Consider the following 22,608-nt stretch of genomic DNA (forward strand, 5'->3'; position numbering starts at 1 on the left):
CTACTTACAGAAAACAAGTACTCACAATAGCAAAGGCAGTAAGTAGGGTGATATACTGAAGGAATGAACTGGAAGTGGTTGGAAACAACCTAAACTAAGAAAAAGGGATTTCCAGTTTGACATCAGGTGCCTCTTAGCTGCCACCTTCCAGATATGGAACACAAAGACGTAAACTATGTAACACGAAATGTCACGGTGAATTTCCCAAGTTACAATTGTCATAAGGATAATTTACCTAGAAACCATTTTTTATGAATGCACTTTAATCCCACTTTACAGGAGACACTTATTTTTACCTTCTCAAAACAATTATTTTTTTCACCACTTAAAGTCCCTAAAATTCCAAGTTTTTGAGGAAAAAAAACACTCAAAAGACTGGAACTGAAGATAAGCCTTATTTATAAAACTCACTGTGAGGACACTGGAGAAGTGTGCATACCCTTTAAAAATCCATCTCTTTAAAATTAAAAGCATATTATAATGTCCTGAATTTGGCATCCAAAGAAAATTCTGACAGGCACAGGAGTAGAAAATAAACCTCACTTAGTTTCCACTATCACAAGATCTTTCTATATTCAAGGAATCAATTTATACAAGAGTACTAATAGTAAAATTCAGTATTGTTAGGTGTAAAAATTATAGTGATATGGGTATATCTAAAAGTTTGATTACATAGGAACTGTTGCTGGCTATATGTCATTGCCTAATGAAGAAAAACTGAAATAAGGCTGTATTCACTGTTTCTCTCAACTGGGCTGCCGAAGGTTCCTTGGTGGATTATCAGTGCAAGGTGGTGGGGAGTATGTATTTTTTCCTGTCCTGTTACTCAAAATACAGATAAGATAAACTAATGTACAACTACACAGTCCACATGGGAAAGCAGCAAATGAGATAAAAATTCTAGTAGAACATTTTTAAATCATCTGCTAAGCCAGCTCGTATTGAACAGACGTCTCATACTGAAAAGACAGCAGAGATGCAGCAATCAATACTAGTTATTTAGGCCATTTGCAGCTGGAACAATGAGAGAACAACTTCTTTACACCAGCCTGTTACCACATTATTATTTATGGAATAAATTTCACCTTAAATCCACTGGAATACCCTGCAAAGTAAACCTCACAGCATGGTTTCTCACATAGTTTTAGAAAGTGACACTAATCTTCCTAGTATGTAACATAGTATATATATAATCTTCACTAGTATGTGACCTCCACAGCATTAATTTTTATTAAACACAGTTCAACAGGGCAAAGACCAAACCTGCACTGTTTTAACACTGGTTTAACTGCTATTCTTTATTTTTCAAGATGTGGATGAACAGTGAAAATTAATTCTCAAGTGCCTAATTTCAGTGTACAAATTCATGCCATTGCACTGTTTGGTCTCTAAGACAAGAAAATGATTTACACTAAAATGAGATATTACCATGAGATTCTTATCTTTTTATCCCAGAACACTAAAAGCTACAGAGCACATTCAAAAGAGGTGAATATTATCTGAATCATCTAGAGCATGCTGCACAGTTACAGCTGGATTATTCACCTTTTGAAAAATAAGCATCTCCACTCCCAAACCCCACAAAGGTCAAACGAAGACAAAAAGCCAAAATGAAGGAAATAATTTATTAGATTTCACAAGCAAACCACCATACATGTAAGTCTTGTGACAGTTTAAAGGTATCTGGAATCTTTAAGATGAGAAAATTTATACTATGCCTTAAATACTTTAGAAATGCTACTACGCACAGTTCAAGAGTCCTGTCGATTACACTGCTTCTTCCCTCAGCTTGATAATGCAAAGATGGAACACAAAAGGGACCTGGAACATCACAAAGGCATGTTAAAAGCAAGAATAACTAGAAAATAGTAGCGTTATGCTTTCTTTTGACCAAACTAAATGGAAAGATGCTTAGTATTTAAGTAAGTGCTGAATGCCTGAAAACACCTGACTCAATACAGGCTGTATTAATTTTATATTGCAGTAAGTTAAATAATGATGTAATATGAAACCCACAAGAAAAATGTGTCATAGGCAGCAACAACACTACTTCAAGGCAGAGAACAGTCTAGAAAAAACCAAAACCTAAAAAACCAACAAAAAGGTAGCAGTGATTAATAGCTGATTAATAGTTCAGTTCCAAATACTTCATTATGGGATACTGTTAGACTTTCCTTCTCTGTACAAAAAAAGAAAAAAGTAAGGAATGTACAAGCTAAGTCAACTACAGACTGCTTCTGTATCAGGACAGCAGTAATGAAATCATCTAAAATACTGGTCAACCCTATATTACTAAGAATTGCTCTGCAATTTATTTTGAACCCCACAGTATTATTACCGTATTTATTTAAAGAAAACCAAGACAGAATTCTCAATGTGAGCTCAACACAACTCCACGCCCATCAGTGGAACACTTCTAGCTGATACAAGCAAGTTATATGACCTTTGAAGAAGGTGGAGGCTATCTTTTAAGTTTAGGAACCTTCATTGTCTATTCACACACCACAGGCAACTCAGTAGTTTTTTCCCCTCGAAAGTGCCCTTTTCTTTTAAAGTTACCAGATTAGTTCAACCTCTAAAACATGTAAACTCCTCCCCACGCCTACTCTATAGAACAACTTAGATGTGGTTGAGTGCTACAGGAAACATTGCACAAAAAAGGATACAACAAGAAAGGATACACTCTGCATGACAGTATTACTGCAGTATTTACGCAGGAATGTTTCTAAAGAAGAACAGCAGAATGTGGTTTAATTTTATTTGCTTCTCAGTATTGCACACACATCACTATATGCTACCTATCATAAGCAAATATGCCTCAAAAAATACAGTTCTGACCCCTTATGAGATTTAATGAGGGCTGAAGAGTCCAACAACACTGAACTCCATATTCAAAAGTAAACACATTTTTTTTGATAACTTGAACTACTAGGACACCAGATTTTTTCCCCATTTCTTTAATTCTCCTTTAGTGCTTTGCCACTTTATGGACTCACTTTTTCCATCAGGTCCAAAACCCAACCATGTTTCCATTCAATGCAGGTTTTCAAGTAACTTCTTCCCTATGAAGAAGCTGGAGACCTCTCAACATCAGTTTCTTCTACATAAACTTTCTCCCAAAAAGCTGTTATTTCAGCTACAGAAAAAAGTCACCCCAAATACTAACTGAAATTGTTCGCAGTCCATCAAGAAAAAGACATTTCAGGCAGCAAGGAGTTACATAGGACTCTTATAAATTATATGTATTATATTCTCTACAAAGGATAAAATCTCTGTAGAGAAAATACTAAAAATCAATAATTGCAGTAACATTCATGATTTTAAAACAGCTTCTTCCTGTTTAAAGATAATGAAAATTTTATTTTATGTCAATTTAGTAAAAAAACAAGAACACCAAGCAACAAAAACCCCACAAACAAACATGAAGACAGAAGATAGAGATTAACTCTGAAGTCCCTCAAATGTTCACACAAACTTGTTTCCATGCCTATTTGTGTTTCAAATGAGATTCTGGCACCACTCTCTCTTACAGACTCAGATTTCTATCATGGAATTTTGCATCATAAATCAGCATCCATCAGGAATTTCCAGCAGGAACAGGAAAGCAGTTATACAGAAATAGGGTTCAGTTTCATGATTAGTTGGGAAGTATTTTTAATTAAACCTCATGGACCCCTAGAGATCTGTATGAAGTCTATGGTGATATCGGCATACAGACGGTCAAGGTAAAGATGACCTTCTGCCCGTGGTACATTAAACCAATTAGACCAGAGTAACCCATGTGGAATTTCAGGTGTACAAATAAGTCTTGCGTAAGTATGTGTTTGCTCACTCTAAAACAAGCTTCCAAGCTGACAATCAAAATGATTCATAGCCCAATAAACACCTCGTGATTTTCTTTATGTAATTCAGGTATTATTTAGCATATTTAGTTAAGTAGTGGACTTAATGTACAAAATTAACTGGAAACACATGGAATTAATGAAAGAATAAAGAGTGTTCAAACTTCATTTATAAGGCTTTCCAACAGCTAAAAAACTTCAAGGTTTTCTTGCATTTAAAAGAAACCTTAGTAATTTTCTTATTGCACACTGGATAAAACAATATAAACACAAGTAGGGTTTTTTCCTAACCAGGAAAGAGTAAGAAACAAGACATACATTCCCATAAACCTGTGTTCCTAACAGAATACTTTAGCCAAGGTTCCTTTGTCTCTTCTCAATAACCAATACAGAAAAAAAAGATCTTTAATTTGATAAAATACAGATTTTGCAAACCACGAATCAGAAACTCAAAATAGGATCTGGTAAAACCAGAGTGTCTCAGAAATAAGGGAGTATAAGTTGTAGTATAATCTGATTAAAAAGTCCTTAGACAACTGACAAAAGAAACCTAAAAATTAATGTAACTGTTTAAAACAAACACTACCCTCACAATAATGATATTGCTGGATTTCCAACCAGTTTTTAAAAACCCAAACCAGCTATTCACATCCTTTATTTCAAATGTCAGGGTTCTTCTCCAAAGTAACAGTGATTAAAACATCCCAATTAAAAACACATCACAGAGTGTTAGAAGCATTCAGTCTAAGCTCTAGGTTCATTTGGTCTTGAGTGGATGCAAAACCATTGATGCCCAACTGTTGTGATTAAGTTAAAGGCCTTTTAAAATTGAGCTAGCTGATCTATCATGGGTTCAGACTGAAGTGCTTCTAATTCTTGCACCAGTCACTTCACATTCTAATTTGTCACAGTTCACTATTCAAATGTGTTGAGGCCACAAAACCTCTCACAATAATGTAACAAAAAATCAGGACCTATGCATTCCACAACAAAGGAAGTCTTGATCACTGCATCATTTAGTAGCACTTCCTGATGAAGTATCCTTCCTTAAATCAGGCAAGTTGAAAGGATCCTGCAGCAGTACTAAGATCTCATTTTGCAAAGTTAGAAAAGCCAAAAGGTCCTTACAGAGTTATCTAAAAGAATTCACTGCTAGAAACAGTTCTTCTGGATGACTTTAAAATCACAAGCACAAAAGGGAAGAGAGGCAACTCTTTCCAAAGCCCAAACCCCTGAAGATTACTAAAAGGTAAGTGACCAGATTCCACAGAAATATTCTCCCCATCTTCCCAGTTTCAGGCTTAGAGAAATTAACTACCCTAGGATATCAAGATTAGGGAAATGACAGTCTCCAAGTTTCTAAACAAAGGAAGAAGCAACATTTTAAACTTACACTAACTATATACCTTGCACTCTGGTTTTCAGGTAAAGTGCATATTAAAGCATATGGAACACTTCCCCTCCACCATCACTATTTCTAAAGCAGCCATTAAAAAGATAATAAAAACAAAAAAAAAACCCAATAAAACGAATTAACAAACACCCCCAGTGTATGTATTTATTTTTATTTTCAGGCAGAGAATCCATACCTTGTGCAGTGTTTTACTTTTTTCTTTTCCCTTCATTGGCATCCTGTTTTGGTCTAGCTGAACGAGCAAATTGCTGCAACTCTGTTAAGGACTACAAGTGTCAATGATAAACAGAAGTCAATCAAGAAGAAAAATGGATTATTTCAGCAAAAGACAGTTTAAGAAACGGCCTTTATGTGTGAAAAAATTCTACTGCAGTACTAAATATTATAACAAAAGTATCTATTAGTCAAAGATTGGGACCTCACTTATTTGCAGTACAAAAATTTTAAGACAGCCTGTTCAAGAGTTTGCAGTAATAGCAAGGAGAACTAACCCTAAATGGTTTAGATACAGAGTAACTACAGCAGGATAAATGCTTGATATTTACAGCTCTCAATCTCAGCATGTTAATTCCATAACTTTAATGTCTCAGTAGGCATTTGGGAGGAAAAAACTAAATGGAACAGAGGTTGGGGTGAACAGGAGTATAAAGAAATGAACTATGAAACATTTATGGGAAAAATGAAAAAGGAATTTAAAACCTACAGACAAAAAACCAGGGCAATGTGATCACAAAATGCAGGAATACCAACACATTACACAGGTCCAAAAAGTAACTGACAGGTTCAGCTAGAGAAGCAGTCAAAACTGAGACCACTGACTCTGACAGGAACATTTCTTCACATTTTTAATTCTGCAAATATAGGATTAACCAAGCCAAAAAGCATACTTAATTGAAATATAGTGGTCATACAACTAATATCTTTTGTATTGTGTTTGAAGTATTAAACAGCTAAATAAAAGAAATGCTTTTAAATAAAACACATTTACTTTCCTATTTCAGAAGAGGTGTCTCTATATATGGTTAACTTACCACACAATTAACAATACTCTATGCTCTGCTGTCTGGTTTTAAGTTATTTTCTCTTTCCACAGATTTCTACTAAGTAGAATACTACGTCAGGAAAACTTGAGCTTGACAGAGATTACAAAGAATATGTAAATTTTTGAAGAAAAAGATACAACCACCATGGGTTTTTCAAATAAGACATATCCATTTGCTTCTTTTAAAGCTTTAGCAGCTGCTTTTTCATTAGGAAGTCCGATGAAAGCCTGTCCCTTCATACGTCCTTCCTTCATCAAACGTATATCAAACCTAGAGGCAAAATGAAGAATTCAGAAGTACTCATGTTAAACCACATCTTTGTAATTCACAGGACAAATATAATCCTTATGCTTCAAGTTGGAGAAACAGCAGAAATGGGAGCAGACCCTACAAGCCTGAATTCTGTCACTGGAGGCCATTCTGCAGGGCAACCATTCAGTAAGAAGTGGCTTTAGTGGCACTTCAGGGTGGCAAACTGGTGTGCAACTGTGCTAAATAAAGACATGTGCAAAGTCATCAGATATGTACACAGTCCTCTACACTGTTTATTCTAAGTCACTCATCCAATAAATGGTAAATTTGGTTACAAATACACATGGGCAAAATAGTAGGGTCTTCAGACACTAATAAAACTATTGCTATTTCTGTACTTGTGATAAATTATGATTTTCAGATTATTTTTCGTTTATGCAGAAGCAGAAAGAAAAAGGTAAAGCTGACTAGCTTTAAAACAATTATTTTCAGCAGTATTACAGAAGGCTTAATTTTAACCAAGTGTCCAATTAACTTACATATTTCGTTCCACTTCTGACTCGAAGTCAACATATCTGCCAAAAATGAACTTGAGATCCTGAAATTAAAGGACAGGCGTAAAAGGAAGCCAATAAAAAGCATTTTTGAAAAATATTTAATTTGTTTGTTTACCTACCTTTTCCTGAACTTGTTTGGCTAAATTCTTCACATATATCCTGCAGTTTGGATCACCCGGCTCATAGTTTTTGAAAACAGAAAACTTTTCCATTTCTTGAAGACAACAGAAAAACAACATTTTAGGTCATTTAATTACTTTGGGTTTTTTCTCACTACAAAATATGTAGATAAACCTACAATCAATTAATAAAGGAAATATTAGTATTAGATAATTTATTCTCTGTTATACCTTCTCTAGAAAGTCTGTTTTTTTCTAGATCCCTCCTGGAAATAAATTCTGATGGTATTTCCTCATCTTCCTCTTCAGTCTCCATTTTATCATTTGAGCTAGGAGCTGGGAAAATCCTTCCAAAGCCTGTATTATTGATTTCTTCTGTGGCTGCATAAAGGTCTGAAATTTCAACACATTATATAAGTGGCTTGTATGTTTATCCACAAGAAGCATCAACAGCAAGCAAAAAAGCATACTCCTTATGGTAGTATTTTAATATAGTAGACTTCGTAAAGCAATGTGAACACAACACTCTACATGGTCCTATAAAATCAGCTGTACTAGAAATAAGACATGGCACATGCCAGTAAAGTTAAAACTAGCCTTGCTGCTCAAGCCTCCATCCATTTTAATGATTCACCTAATTTTTATTCAAAGAAACTATGTGTTACTGTAAAGTACTGAGAAACACGGACTGACTGTGACCCTGTATGAAACCATTCAATACCGAGAATGCATTCGTGACACATTTGTGAGAATGACTTTAGCATCTGAAAGAAAGCACACCTCACCATAAATCACAAAGATCACAGAAGAACAGACCTTTAAAATTCTCTAGATCCTTCAGTGTATTTTGCTCCAAAATGGAAATAAAGTGGATGCAGCAAGATGCAAGCTGGTGTCCTTAAACCCCGACACAGGCTATTTACAAAGCATCCAACAGAAAAGAAGGAAGTAATTCTCTGCCTTCCACACACTGAAATCACAGGAATTTCATACTAAATACAGTTGAAGTACAAACTCTCTTACCATTTTTTTCTTCTTTTTCTGAGTTTGTCTGAAGAACAGCAGGGATGTCAGTAGTAATATGGAACTCAATTTTTTTATGACCTATATGCTGTGGCTGCTCAAAGACATCTGAAGGTGACAGCGCAGGGTGCAAATTGCTGTTCAAAACAAGGTGTGAGAGTCAGACACTGATGAACACATATTCAGGTAGATTTCTTCTAGATCAATTTTATGCTGTTTACCACAAACACACGAGTTTTTAACTTCATAAGTTTAACCCAATATAGTTCATGCTGATTAAAACACTACAAATACAGTAGGTATGGCTGGCAGTGAGAGCAAACCCAAGAATTACATACCACATTACAGTAGAAACAGGCACTTAAAGTTTTATCAGAAACTTAAATATGAAAAAAAAAAAACCCTGGCCTTGCTGCTCTCTCACATAGTGTATAAAATATATTATTTTTTTAAAAAAATTATGCCAGATCACTTGGAGGAATAAGCCTGCTAACAGTAAGAATACATTCACAATTAATCACCACTACATAGAAATACTGCACTGGTCTCTACTGTGCCATACAACTACAGTTTTGGAAACCAAAACTACGTAAAACAAAGTCTGTTTATTATTCTTCTGTCATTATATCTTTTTTTCCTTTTTTTTAAGTTGGAAATTTTATATTTTAAGGTAACACCCAGATGATTCTGTCAAGGCTGTAAGATGAAATTATTTTTCTTATGAGAAAATAGTTTTATTAGTTTGAACACAAGAGAAACAGATATTGAACCAGGCACACTTTACATATTAACATTTAGCAGACATGAGTTCAAGTTACACAACAATTTGGACCTTTACAGCAGTAACACCAAGCATGAGGATAAAGGAAGAGCATCACCACTACCAAAATTACCTATCAATGAAGACTGCTTGTGTTAAAACAGCAACACTAAAGCAAACAATACAGAGAACATCATTTAGTAAAGAGAGTAATATTCTGAAAAAAGTGTAAAAGGCACAGAAATAATACAAACCTGTGAGGAGTACACACAGGAACATTCAGTAAGTCTTTAATTCTTTGCTTTTTTCTAACACCACGCTTCTTTGTGTTTATTGGTCTTTTAGGCTGAAGTGTTGCTAATTCCATCAACTTGGTCATTCTGTTTTAAAGAAAATTTAAACCAAACCCAAAGTGGCTTATAATTTATTTGAAAATACTCATTTTGAGAACCCTTCCCTCTCCCTTAAGACCCTTGAAATACAACTTATTAAAATACATTTATAAAATCTAACTACCTTAAGACAAAAAAATCACATTAACAAACTATAATGCGTAGCAACTCGATAGAGAGAGAAAGCACTTAAGTGATCTATCAAAACCATAGCAGCTCAATGACAACCCTTCCTCCTCTAAGCATGCACCTAATTAAGACACTGAAGCTGCAGAAATGCCAAGAAGGCTGAAGCTAAACCCTTATCCATACCATTATTTCCACTCAACAGGAGTGCCTTTCTTCCAAATGCATATACTTTTGAATATAGCATAGGAACTTCCTAGTTTACTTTTCAGTTTAAATAGCAGATTAAGAAAATTGCTTCTTTGTTTAGACTAAAACTACAGCTATGATGCAATTCAGTACTAAAAGTGCAAGAGAATCCTCAGCACACACAGCCTCCTGTTGTTATTACTCCTAGCAACCACACTGATGTACAGAGAACATTTTGGAAGTCAAGAGTGCACATATGATTCAGAATCAATAGTTTATTTAAAGGTGTGAAAAAATTAAGAACCCAGAAACAAAGTAATTACTGCTTTCTTGTATCTGCACTCTCTATTCAATTATGAGCTTTTGTTTTCTTGGGTCTTTGGACATGGAGAAAATGATAATTTGCATACCATTATTAGTACTGTCCTGTTTTAAGTCACTCTGGAGCTTCCTTAAGCATCTGGAAAGATTATCTATATGCTGCAAGTGTTAATAGATTTCATGATACTAGAAAAGTTAAAAATGTTGTCACTTTAAAAACGTGCACAGAACTGTTAGATGTTTTGGGGTTGGACCCGATGATCTCTTGAGGTCCCTTCCAACCCCTACAATTCTATGATTCTATGTTTACCTCTCCTTTTCCTCCTCATTATCACTCTCATATTCTGATTCTTCTCCACTAGATGGCTGCTCTTCTTCCTCTTCAGGCAAAGGAGGTTCTTCAGGAGGCAGAGGTGGGATTGGGGGAGGTGGCACAGGCACTGGCAAATACTCTTCATACTAATTATGGGGAAGAAGTTAAAAAAGTAACCTAAAAATTAACTAAACATTTCAAGGAAAATCACGTATATCTTGTTTTCTTTTACATAATAAAAAACAGTCAAATCAATAACCTCGAAGATGGCAATGAGCATTTTTTTAAAGTCTGTTTATAGGAATCTATATGACATTTTGTTAAACTATGTTACCCATGAAAACCTTCTGAAAGAAAAAAAAGCTGCTTTCTGAAGCATAACAGTGAATGTCTTTAAATGTGAGGAGTTCAAAAAAAACCCAAAACCCTAACCCAAAAGAACCCCAAAGTAGAAACCATGGCCCTGGGTTTTTACTTCGCAGACAGCCTTAAGGACTTCCCAGAGAGGAATGTGGTCAAAACACATGGGAGAAGGACTAAGCTCCCAAGCCATTTCAGCTTCTACACTGAACCTTTCATCGCTTATCAAAGTTACATTTCTATTTATTTAAGGACTGAGGATTTCATGAAAGATACCAGTTTTTTTCCCTTCTGCAAAAATCGGAGGGATTCTCTATATATAACATGATCTCCAGCCCCACTTTCAACAAACTTACTACACTTAACAGCTACTTTTATGTACCACCATCAATTCCACAACATGCTGTCATCTTCTGGCATTAGAAACACTCTGTGCCCTTTAGAAACTGCTCTAGGTATCTCAAGGCCTAGCTTCTCACCTTACTACTCTTTGTGCATGACCATTAAAGTCACAGTGCTTAACCTGGCCAAAGACCAGGCAACAAATAAAATTACTGCCAGAAAAATCAGTGTGAATTCATTTTATAGATTTATTTCACCATTTTCTTACTGGCTAGCTCCTCTGTTAGAAGCAGTTGTTTTGTTAAGGCAAACACAAAATGTAGTGGAGCACATCTTCACTATAGTACTTCCAAGTACTGTAGCTACCCATATTAATGCAAATTCTCACTTGTTCAGACTCCTGCTGGCAGTCAAACTACACTACCACAGCAACACAGAGCTGAGACCACAGAGCTGGTATTTCTATTTGTCACCAGAAACAGCTGCCCCTGAGCCTCTGACAGTTTACCTCAACCCGGATTCTTTCAGCCAAAGTTACATCCAAAAGCTGCATGTAATCATTTAGAGTCTGAATCTAATCAGAACTCCAAAGATCTTTGTAGTCAACAGACTAATCATATTCTTTATTTCCTGTATCTGTAATGTGATGCTGTAACTTCCCTTCTGTTAATACTCGACAGTGCTATTGTCAGACTAACATGCACACCTTGCCCAATGAAATGCAGCAGTATTTTTTATCCTCTAGAGATTTCTCCTACTTTTAGCAGTGTCAACTTATATTTCCTAGTATATTGCTAACATTTCAAATTGTGAATTCATTTTACAGTACTTAAAACATATATTAAAAAAAGGGTTACCATGGGAGGGCGAGCAGTAATTGGTCCAAAAGGTGGAGGAAGATTCATTTTATTCATTAGATGAAGCACCTGAAATTATTCCAAGACAGCAGATTTCCTTTAAATAAATAAATACATGAAAACAATCCATTGATAATGATTATATCTAATAACTTCTGGAAGGTATAAATCAGCATAGTTTTAACAAAGACACAACTACATTGGTTGTTAACCAATGTGAAAGCCTGCTCTTGAGATCCAATAAAATATATAAATATAAATATATAAGCAAGACCCTAAAAAGGCTAATCAGTAAAAGTAAAGTTACCATTAGTTAACACTATCACAGGAAAACTAACTTAATTAAAAGAGGAAAAAGAAGATACTTTTATTTTTATGCTTTTTTGCCATTTTTTACTTACCTGGACATAAAATTTGGGCACACTTGCCAAGGCATTTGCTATATTTGCTAGAATTGTACTCGAAGGTGGCGGATACAAATATTTGAGACAAGAATTGATGGGAAAGGTGAGGCTGAGAAGAACAAACAAACAAACAAACAAGGAATCTTAGCACCAGCACTACATTATGAATGATAAAAGTGACTAATAGAAGTTTAAATACTTATTACATCTGAAGTATGACTGAAATATAATTGTTTTCCCTACAGTAGTTTTGGGCCACTTCCATTTTGTCTTTAACACTAGGAACAGTCCTGTAACACATGACAGACTGGCTGGGCTTTGGCACAACAAAAGTACCAACACATCCAGAAAGCTTAAAGCATGCAGCAGCAATCAATGCATCCAAACCCAAAAGTACAGCATAGCATACTGTACAAAACAACTTAAGCTCAAAGCGCTGGATTTATTAACCTGAAAAATAAATTTATTCTTCGTGTATGCAAAAATATAAGGGGGGGGAACAGAAGTCAAGAGTATTCTGCTGTTAACAGTGGAACAATCTACCCATCTTCAAACATACTGAGAGAAATACATCATACTAGAAGGGTATTACACAATCCAGAACTTTATAGCTTAAAGCACCAGTTGCTATTCAACTGTGAGCTTGAAGTTTCACCTTTATGACAATTCCTACAGCTATGCATGTAGAACACAGTAAACTAGAATACAAAACAACAGCTGCTGCAGTATACCACATTCTCTCTAATTCAACACTGCACAATTCTTAAAATAAACTGTAACAGAATAATTACTTTTTTTAAAAAAACCCCAAACAACTAACCCATGATTGGGTGCAATTCCATTCTCTATTGTAAGACAGTTTGGTTCTTTCTTCTCTTCTTCTTTCACTGGTTCTTCTAAGCTGAAAATTAATTAATTTAGCATTAATTAAAACATAATGTATGAAATATATTTAATCTCCTATAATTAAAAAAGATAATAAATAGCATAATATTTTAACATATTTTATCAATGTCATTGCTGCAGCCATTATTTATTCTTAAGAATTAATACATCTAGATACTTAGAGTAGCCAGACTGCTATTGCCTACATAAATAAATATTTACAGACATTTAATTAACTCTCCCTCTACTTACACCCTAAATCTACTAAAAATATTGTTTCTCTGTTCAGAGACTGTGTAAAATCAAAGATATTTGTTTATAGATTTGTTCATATTGAGTAGAAAAAGTTCAAACCACTAGTGTTGATTTTAAATTAAGTGCTAGCATATAGCTTCTATCACTTACTTACATATTACACGAGTAAAAGTGAAAGCTTAACTATGCAACCTATTTTTTTAATTAAATACCTGACAATTGAAACCCAAATTATGACAGTTCTCAGGCACACTATTATTAGAATTGATTTTTTTTAATATTACATATTAAGTATTTGAAGAGACACTTGTGAAAGGTGGGGATTTTTTGTCTTGCTTATGCTTCACACTGGATATTTGCAAATCAGCTCAAGCCTAGAAGCAATAATTGTCTTGCTATATAGTTGTGATAGCAGGTGTCAAATCTGCCTGGCTCTTGATTAGATTAGAAACACTGCATGCAGTGTTTAACAGCAAAACAAAATTTTAATCCTGACCAAAAAACGTTTTCTAAAAGCCATGGAGAACCTGTGCATCACTGGTGTCAGCTTATAGACTGGAGTCTTGCTCTCTAAGTGAGAATAAACAGGACCATCTGCTGACTGAAGATATTAATAACCATAGGAATAAGGATGAGAATTCATCATTCTGAAAAAACCAATACTAATAGGAGGAATGCAGGCAGTTATCTGTAGATCTGAACCTGCCTGTTAACACTTCTAAATGGTTCAATTAATCCTTTGACTTAACAACATGACAGAAGTATCATCAGTACAGAATTTCCTTTCCTTGACCACACAGTAATTTAATTTCTATGCACCTACCTTTTACACTTCTCTGAGACAGAAGGCTGGCTAAGTACCTGCACACTATCTTGCTCCTTTGCAAATTCAACAACTAAGGTGTGACCTAAAAGTTTCAGCTGATGCAGTCTTGACAAAGCCTTCAAACAATTACAATGGAAAAAAGAAAGGGAGAGGGAAAACATCAGAATTATTTCAAAGCATAACTGTTCTTTCTTTGGTTGGCAAACTAGGCATAGGATGCAGTTTAAGCTAAGTCTGTACCACCAGAGACAAGTAGTTCTGCACCATTCCTGCCTTCACAGAACTGCTTGTAGCATGTCCTTTCCTGCTAGCAGGAAGGAAACAGAGGAGAGGTTGCACAATGAGAACCATTTCAGAGACTTTGGTCATCTGAACACAGTGAGACTGCAGCCTTAATGGTACTTCATTCATAGCCTAGTAAACCCCCGTGATTTTAGGTAACCAACCTCTTGCTCATGAGCTGCAAACATGTTGAAGTCCCTAGGTGAGAATCTTAAAAACACATCAAGATTCTTAACAGTGACACTAGGAAGCTCCAGCATTCTGTCAGTCCAGATCCTGATAGGCTGCTACCAATTGACACAAAGCCACCTAAGTTGACCCTTGTACAGCTCACGTAGTTTTAGCAACTTTGAGTACTACTTTACAGATTGGCCTAAAAAACCCATAAAAACAACACCCAAAAAACCAACCAGAGCACAAGAGGGAAACTCAGGACACAGGCTTTTTACCAGATTCACGTTTTAAAAGCACTATAGTATTACCTGTTTGGTATCTATGTCCCCCATTGACATGGCAGTTTTCTCTTTCACATCAAAGTTGGGCACTCCAGGCGGTCTTGAACTGTGTGCATCACTAGGTATGGGTTTCATGGCAAACATGCCATTCAGCAGGAGACAAGTGTATTACACTGTGCTTATAGTTAATAAATGTACACACACCCTAGGTAAGGCCCTAATCAGTCTCAGCTCACATCTGGCACGCTGTAAGTGACAGGTTGGATCAGAAGACTTCCACAAGCCCCTTCCAACTCACCTTCCTTATGACTCCACAGAAGCCCTCATTTTATCAAATCCTTTAAGCACCTCCTGGCACATACCTTGCATTACTTTGTTCTGCAATATTTCTTCCTGACACTGAGAACCAGACGATTAAGTGCACAGCTGGCAATTCAGAAGGTTACTTGACTAAAACATTCAATAACAAACTCAGTACACACCTTCACAGCTGCATTCTCACTGGGAAAGGTAGCAAAAGCAGTATGTTTCTAGAAAACAAACAAAAACGTGTTGCAATGAATTCAAATCAAAAAGGTACGAAACTGCACATGAAACACACCCACACGTAATTCATACGCTCAAGTTTACATTTTTGAAAGCTGCCAGATAGTAGCCATCTACCTCCTATGCAGGGCAAAGGTGTAGGATTAGATAATGTTTTTCTTAGGAATTTAGGACAAGCACCTCCTGCTTCAGCAGTTTGAGGAAAACCAAAAAACAGTACTTTTTTTTTTCCTTAATGAGCAAAAGCTATCTTAAACTGCAAGCAAGTACATACTCATAAATTGGCTTTAGCACATCTCAGCAGAGTATTTTCAGTTAACTCTTAAAAGTAATACTTTCCCTGCTGCAAAAACTGTTAATTATTGGTGTGCTTTGAAAGTCTGGATGGTTTCTAACATCTTCACTTACTTTTAAAGTTAAAAAACTTGAAAGACTTCCAAATTAGATCAACTCCTCACAGAATATACAGTTCATCTTAAGCTTTAACAAACTTTATTACTTCATCTTGCCACCCTGTGATTACATTCAGGAAAACCGTTGTAATGAGGTCAGTATTTTTAACACCCTACCAAACGAAGCATGACCCTGCCATGAGATGAAGACCTCATTTATCAGCAGTTCTGCAGGAATACAAGGCTCTTTCTTTCCAAACTGCCTTTGTCACCTAATAATTCTTATACTTTGCAATTTGGAGGGAAAAAACCCACATTATTTCAAGAGACATACCTTTGAAACTGCGTTCCTACACCTACCAGCAGACCCTTCTACACAGCTTACCCACAGCCTTACCCCTGACAAGCCGAAACCTGCAGCCAAGGGCGGGCCCCGGACTCGCTGCCGGCGGGGAACCCGGGCCCGCCGCGGACGCTCTCTCGACCGCCTCGCCTAGGCCCAGCGGAGCTCTCCTGGCGCGCAGGGCCCCCGCACCGCAACCGGCTCCGCTCTGACCCGGCAAACACGCACATCCCCGCGCCCCGGACGCAGGGCAAGCGGCCCAGGGAGGCGGCAGGTCTCCCCCCCCGCTCCCGCCCCAGGCCCTTACCAGCCGCCCGTGGTCGGACAGGACGCGTACAGCCCCCGCCCCGAAGTGCTTCAGCAGATCCTCCTTCTCGTCCACCGTCAGCTCAGCGGGCAGGTGCCGCACCAGCAGCGTCCGGCCCCGCCGCCGCGCCACGCCGGGGTGAGGCGGAACGCCGGGGTGAGGGGGGCCGGCGCCCAAGCCCATGCCGCCCACCCGCGTCTCCTCCAGGCCCGGCGCCGCCATGGCCGCGCGCACCCGGAAGCAAGCGAGCGAGCGAAGGCGAAGTTTCTGCCCCAAGTCTCGCGAGACCTAGGCTGGCTTGTCGCCAGAGGGAAGCGCGGGAAGCGCACTGGGCATGCGCAGGCTCGGAGGGAAGCTTGGGGGGGCTCTGGCGTTGTGCTAGGGTCCCCTGGTAGCTTTGGGGGGAGGAAAGGGGCGGCTAAGCTGCTGTGGCGACCTGCGCTGCTCTGGCCCGTGTGCTGGCGAGCCAGCCGTCGGGGTCTGTCCCCCAGCCCCCTCGGTCTCGATGGCCGTAAGCGCTGCGGTGGGCTGCCCGAGAGCCCTTCTTTCCAGGGCTACGTCTCCATCAGATATCGTACCAAATCTGCCTTAGTGAAGTCTGAAGTAACGCTCCAAAGAGAAAGAGGTGCCCCTTGCCCTCCTCCCCTCCCTTAGTTGAGAGCTTATCTTCAGACCAAATTGTAAGAAGTACTGTTTTCAAAATACCATTCTCATTGGCCTTTAGCTGAAGAGGCTTGTCTTTTCCACCTGCCACTTCTCCCGAACACCAAGGTATTAAGATTTTTCTGGCATAAACATCACTATGATGCTTCAGGGTAGCAGCTGTCAAGCATCTGGCAAAGGCAAGTAGCATGGGTGAAGCAGAGCTGTAATTGCAGCCTGTAATTACAAGCACCAGGCGGTTCTGCAGCACAAGTTGTAGCTATGGAGGCAGTTACTAGCCAGTTCTTACTGAAGCCAGATTCATCTACAGGCAGCCTTTTCTTCTGACGTTTTATTCATGACCTCAGAAGGGGAAAAAAAACCCCAAACCTGACTGATAGAATCTCAGGTATTACAATATCTATTTATCTGGTTGCTGGCTGGCAAAAACACCACCTGTGCAGATCACTTGCTACTTGCTCGGGGACTGACAGAGCAATAGTGCCTGATGGCACTGCGCAGAGCTGGAAGGACCTGCCCTGCCAGAGCACTGAGCAAGACCCAAGCTCTGGGACTGGTGTCTGGGATACACTGAAGCCAGCCTTAGAGAAAAAAGATGTTTTCTGGTACACAGTGCACCTGGTGAATAGGAAATTATCTTTTGATAGAACAAAATACGGCCTTCAGTCATAGAATCATAGAATTGTAGGGGTTGGAAGGGACCTCGAGAGATCATCGGGTCCAACCCCCCTGCCAAAGCAGCTCCCTAGGACATATCACTCAGATAGACGTCCAGGCGGGTCTCGGATATCTCCAGAGAAGGAGACTCCACCACATCCCTGGGCAGCCTGTCCCAGGACTTTGTCACCCTCACTGTGAAAAAGTTTTTCCACATGTTGGTGCAGAACTTCCTGTGCTCCAACTTGGCCATTGCCCCTTGTCCTGTCCCCACAGAACACTGAAAAGGGGCTGGCTGATTCCCCCTGCATCCCCTGCTTAAGATAGTTATAGACTTTAATTAGGTCCCCCCTTAGTCTTCTCTTCTCAAGTCCATGAAGCCATCAAGACTGCACTTTTTCCTTGAAGGATCATGATGGACCTAGCCCTGTATGTGCAGTATACCTGAAGGGTCTTGAGGCATACTTATTTCCTGACTAAGCACTGGCAGTTTGGGGAAAGATCTGGTCACTGTGGGTGGTCACAATGGTCTCACTGAGTAGATCAGATGACTGTCCAAGTTTATCCAGATGGGCTTGGGAAGGAGTTGGGGAAAAGGACTGGGAAAGCACAGCATGTTCAAAAGGGATCTAGGAGAAAATCAGAAATGTAGCAGAAATTTCTTACAGGATCCATTACTGTATTTTTGTTGCTGTCATTAGTATAAACTAGGAAATTTATATGAACTTGGAAACAGGTGGAAGAATTGGCACAGTATGCAAATACGGCACTGCACTTTCTCCCTTGATGATACCAGCAGCACTGTTCTTTTCTGAGGCTGTTAAAACTTTAGAAGGAGCAACAGCCAGCCTAGTTAAGTTCTGTGTGTGGCCTGGGGTTTGTATAGAGTCCAGAAGACATTCTGGGGTATGCTGGTCAACGTGAAACTGTAGTAGATAGGAGCATCAGAACTGCAAAAAGCAAGTCTGGGGTGGCTGTGCTGCTGCATCCTGTTTAAATTGGCCTGACTTCTTCTTCACTCCTGGGTAATGACACAGGATAACTTTTTATGCAACAGGTCTGTGAAACTTGCAGGCAAACCAAGCTTCCCTGTTTCCCTTGTAGCTTTCTCTAATTGGAACGTACTAAACTGTTCTAGTACATTCCCTTAGAACTAAGAAACTGTCCTCATTTCTGGTCAGTGTAGGATGAGAAAAATAGGTATTTTGTAATGACATTGAACTCTAAACTGACAAGAACAATTTCACTGGAAACAACTCTTAATATGCCATGGGAGTTCAGACCCCTATCCCTATCTTCCTCAAGGAAAGAAAACACTTTTGAAGTCACTTCACCCTGATGGACAGGCCCCTGAAACTGAACATCTCTAGAACAGAGGTTTAACAGAGCATCATACAAACCAAGGCAACAAAAACGATCAGGTGTTTTTTTTCTAAGATTAAAAAGCCAATAAAATATTTTGGTTTTGTTTTCTCTCCCTCTCATTCCCACATTCAAAATAAATGACTACTGCATTTCTCCAGCAGAAGCAGAGTTTTAAATAGCCCCAGAGGTGGTTGCACAATTCACAGAATAAATAGCACTGTATAATGGGGATCACATTCTTTCATTAATGAAATTACATATTAGAATTAGCACTACAGAAAGACTGTATAATTAAATTCACTTACTCGTCTGGTTTTGCATTCATCCTTTACTGACACAAGAAAAAAAACCTTTAGATTACAACAGCAGAAACTCCAAATAACCTTATTCAAGTTCCTTCCCCCAGAAAGGACAGTAAGAACTTTTAATACCATTTGAGAGGCTGTCAGAAAAGGCTTTTTTGAAGAAAACAAATCTCATCACTAAGAGGAAGAAAAAAAATACTTTTTTCCCTCCAGATAAAATTGGTTCTCGGGGCTTTTTTTTTTGCCTTTAATGAAACACAGGAAAGACTTTTAATACACTCTATTTTGTTCTTTATTCAGACTGTGGCAACAGGTAAGAGGTTTTTCCTGCACACTGAGAAACCTTAGTGGCAAGTTCTAATAACTTCTTTCCTTTTTAAACAAAATCCACAGTTTGTTCTAACAGTGGTACCTTTTGCCTTTCTTTCCCTATGCACTTGTATACTGGCTGATTTCCTCCAAGCCTTTGCTTGAATAAAAGCCACTGTAACAGCATCTGCACATTTAAGTATGTGTTGCAGCATAGAAGTAAGAAACCATTTTCTCTTTATAATAAAACCACTTAGAAGAAACCACTTTCTCTTTATAATAAAAAGTGCAATATTTTAGTAATGAAGTGTCAATCAAAAAAATACTTTCAGTATGTTGAGCAGAAGGACAGTCATACACTGCATTTCATCAGTTTTCAAACTCAGCTCTCAGATTACATGTCTAATGCTAAAGTGTAAGTCTTTTACCACCAAATTCACTGGGCTATAAGTTTTCAGATCTATTGCCTTACACTGAAATGAAGCACCTTACACTGAGTTACACGTTGCTGTTCCAGAAGTAATTGACATTTTATTTTCAGCAAGCTGTTTGACACTGCAAGATCTGACAATTGCCATCTGCATTTTCCCCTCTTTCTGTCCCTCCTGCCTTGTGGAATGATACCTATAGCTATGTGAGAAATAATTTTAGGTGACAAGTAGTAGCTGGGGCAGGGGGCTTTTTTTTTATTTCCTTCAGAGAAAGGAGTGTGTAATAAGCAAACAGCTTTCAGAATCAAAACATCCACAGGAATAATATTCTAGTTCTCCAGAGTCACAAATTTGGCACTTGTAAATTTAATTCTTAGACTTTCATCCTGTATTTTATCTTAGACTTTCATCCTGTATTTTAATTCATCTATTTTCTGCTTTATTTCAGAAGACACTTGGTTCAATCAGACTGTTGAATACAGGACATTTATTACCTGTGAATCAGAGTTAATTCATTATGTAGGGTTTGGTGACATCATTATTCTGACTTCAGCGTTAAAAGTCTTCAGTGACTTTAGTATTTATATACAAAGTGTTTGGCACAAGAAATCAAAGACATTCAAAGCTCTACATACAATTGGAATGCAGTGAAATTTATGTTGATATGGGAGTTCTCAAAACATCACAAGTGTTGATCTGTTCAGTGTTAGCTGTTCTTTAGGATGGTATCAGTGATGACCTTTCTGTTTCCACAGCTGCATCCTTTAAAGCAGGACTTCCCATTTGTGGATCATGGTGAGAGTAGATACTATCTCTGGGCTGTAGGAGAGCATGAAGTCCACCATGGGAAAGTAAACGTGCCTTCATCATGAGCCTCTGGATCAAACTGTATCCAACACTAGATTCCTCAGCCTTACTCTTGGGACAAGTGTCAGTGAAAGATTAGTGACACTGCAGAGTACAGGTTCCCTCTTATCTCTCAAGCAACACAAGAGACAAGGGATCTGTAGCTGTACAAATAGTGACTTGCAGAACTATGGAATCAAACAGTCCAGGCTGCGATGTTGAGAGTGAAGTCTGTGCTTACTTTTCCTTGGTAGATTCAAAATAAAGGTTACAAATCCTGTGTAGCCCTCCAGTTTCTACAAAGCTCCTATAACCACTCTTGTATGTCAGCACACAACTACAAACAAATTGAGAGGTTGATAAGGACGTCTCCATACACCTCATCGATTTCAAGGCCTCTGCTGTCACACTACGCCTGTATTTCTGCACTGGAGTGATAAATATTTCATTCTGTACAAAGTGACTACTTGTTACTACAGTTTGTATCAAACCTACTTCAGAAAAAGAGGTAAGCAGACATCTGATAAGAAAAATTGATGTTACATCTAGACAAGTTAAGCCAAAGCCCCAGAGATATCTAGATGGATTCAAGTAAAGCAAGTGTGCCGTGCCTCAGTCCTGAGGCTTTGCAAGCTCAATAAAAGCCTGTGGCTCATTATTAGTAATGACAATCCTGCATCCATTGGCCTATGGGGTAGCATCCTCTATTACCAGATCATTATTGCAATAGCAACTCTGTAGATCAAAAACATAATAGGTGTAGGTAAGATTACTTATTAAATTCAGTCCCCCCAAAATATTTTTTATGCCTTGTTGCTTGTGAGCTAGACAGTGCTAACAAGGCATTTCTTAAATCTTTTAAAACACTTTTTCCTGAGGCTTCTAATTAATGAGGCAAAAAAGAAAGCCAGAAGAACAACTTTGAGACAGAAATGGTAAATGATGGTGGCAGTTTTGTAGCTTTCTTCATGTTAATGAAGAGTATAGTGTAACAGATTAACTTTAGAAATAAAGTCACAGAAGGACCAGAATACTGCTGACAAGATACTGGTCACTGCTAGCATCTTGTACACACATTACAAAGGCATCAGGCATGGACAAGAGCAGTGTTTTGTTAGGTACTATGTAAGCACACATATAACTTCAGAGACACTGCAAAAAGATTGCTAAATGTCATTTTAGTTGGCTTGTATTCCAAAAGGAATTAAAACCCTCCACAGAATGCACATGTGAATACAGTTAAAGAGTACACGATGTCTCCTCTATCAGTATGCTTTATTACATGTCTTTATATGAAAAGGAAAGTAGGCATTTAAAAAATCCTTAATTCAGGTAACTGCTTTCCTGGGTTTTGCGTGCAGTACTTCCTGAAGCGTAAATAGCCATTGTCTTTATGCGTTTAAGTTTTCTGCCTGAGTAAGTTAAAG

The 22,608-nt window shown here is 38.1% G+C and overlaps 1 protein-coding gene across 1 annotated transcript; it reads right to left on the minus strand.

Annotated features, from left to right (window-relative positions):
* Positions 1-1,606: 1,606 nt before the first annotated feature.
* On the minus strand, positions 1,607-16,827 carry RNPC3 (RNA binding region (RNP1, RRM) containing 3; the record flags this gene model as incomplete). The annotated part of the gene is made up of 15 exons (XM_084266569.1): positions 1,607-1,821; positions 5,432-5,504; positions 6,437-6,569; positions 7,091-7,149; positions 7,228-7,322; positions 7,459-7,620; positions 8,251-8,387; positions 9,265-9,390; positions 10,349-10,497; positions 11,911-11,979; positions 12,312-12,423; positions 13,135-13,215; positions 14,278-14,396; positions 15,500-15,547; positions 16,606-16,827. The coding sequence occupies 14 exons, from the start codon at positions 16,825-16,827 to the stop codon at positions 5,445-5,447; spliced, it is 1,572 nt and encodes a 523-aa protein (XP_084122695.1). The 3' UTR covers positions 1,607-1,821; positions 5,432-5,444.
* Between the last annotated feature and the right edge of the window lie 5,781 nt (positions 16,828-22,608).

This window comes from Gallinula chloropus (assembly GCF_964237585.1).
Source record: "Gallinula chloropus genome assembly, chromosome: 6".
Classification (NCBI taxonomy): Eukaryota; Metazoa; Chordata; class Aves; order Gruiformes; family Rallidae; genus Gallinula; species Gallinula chloropus.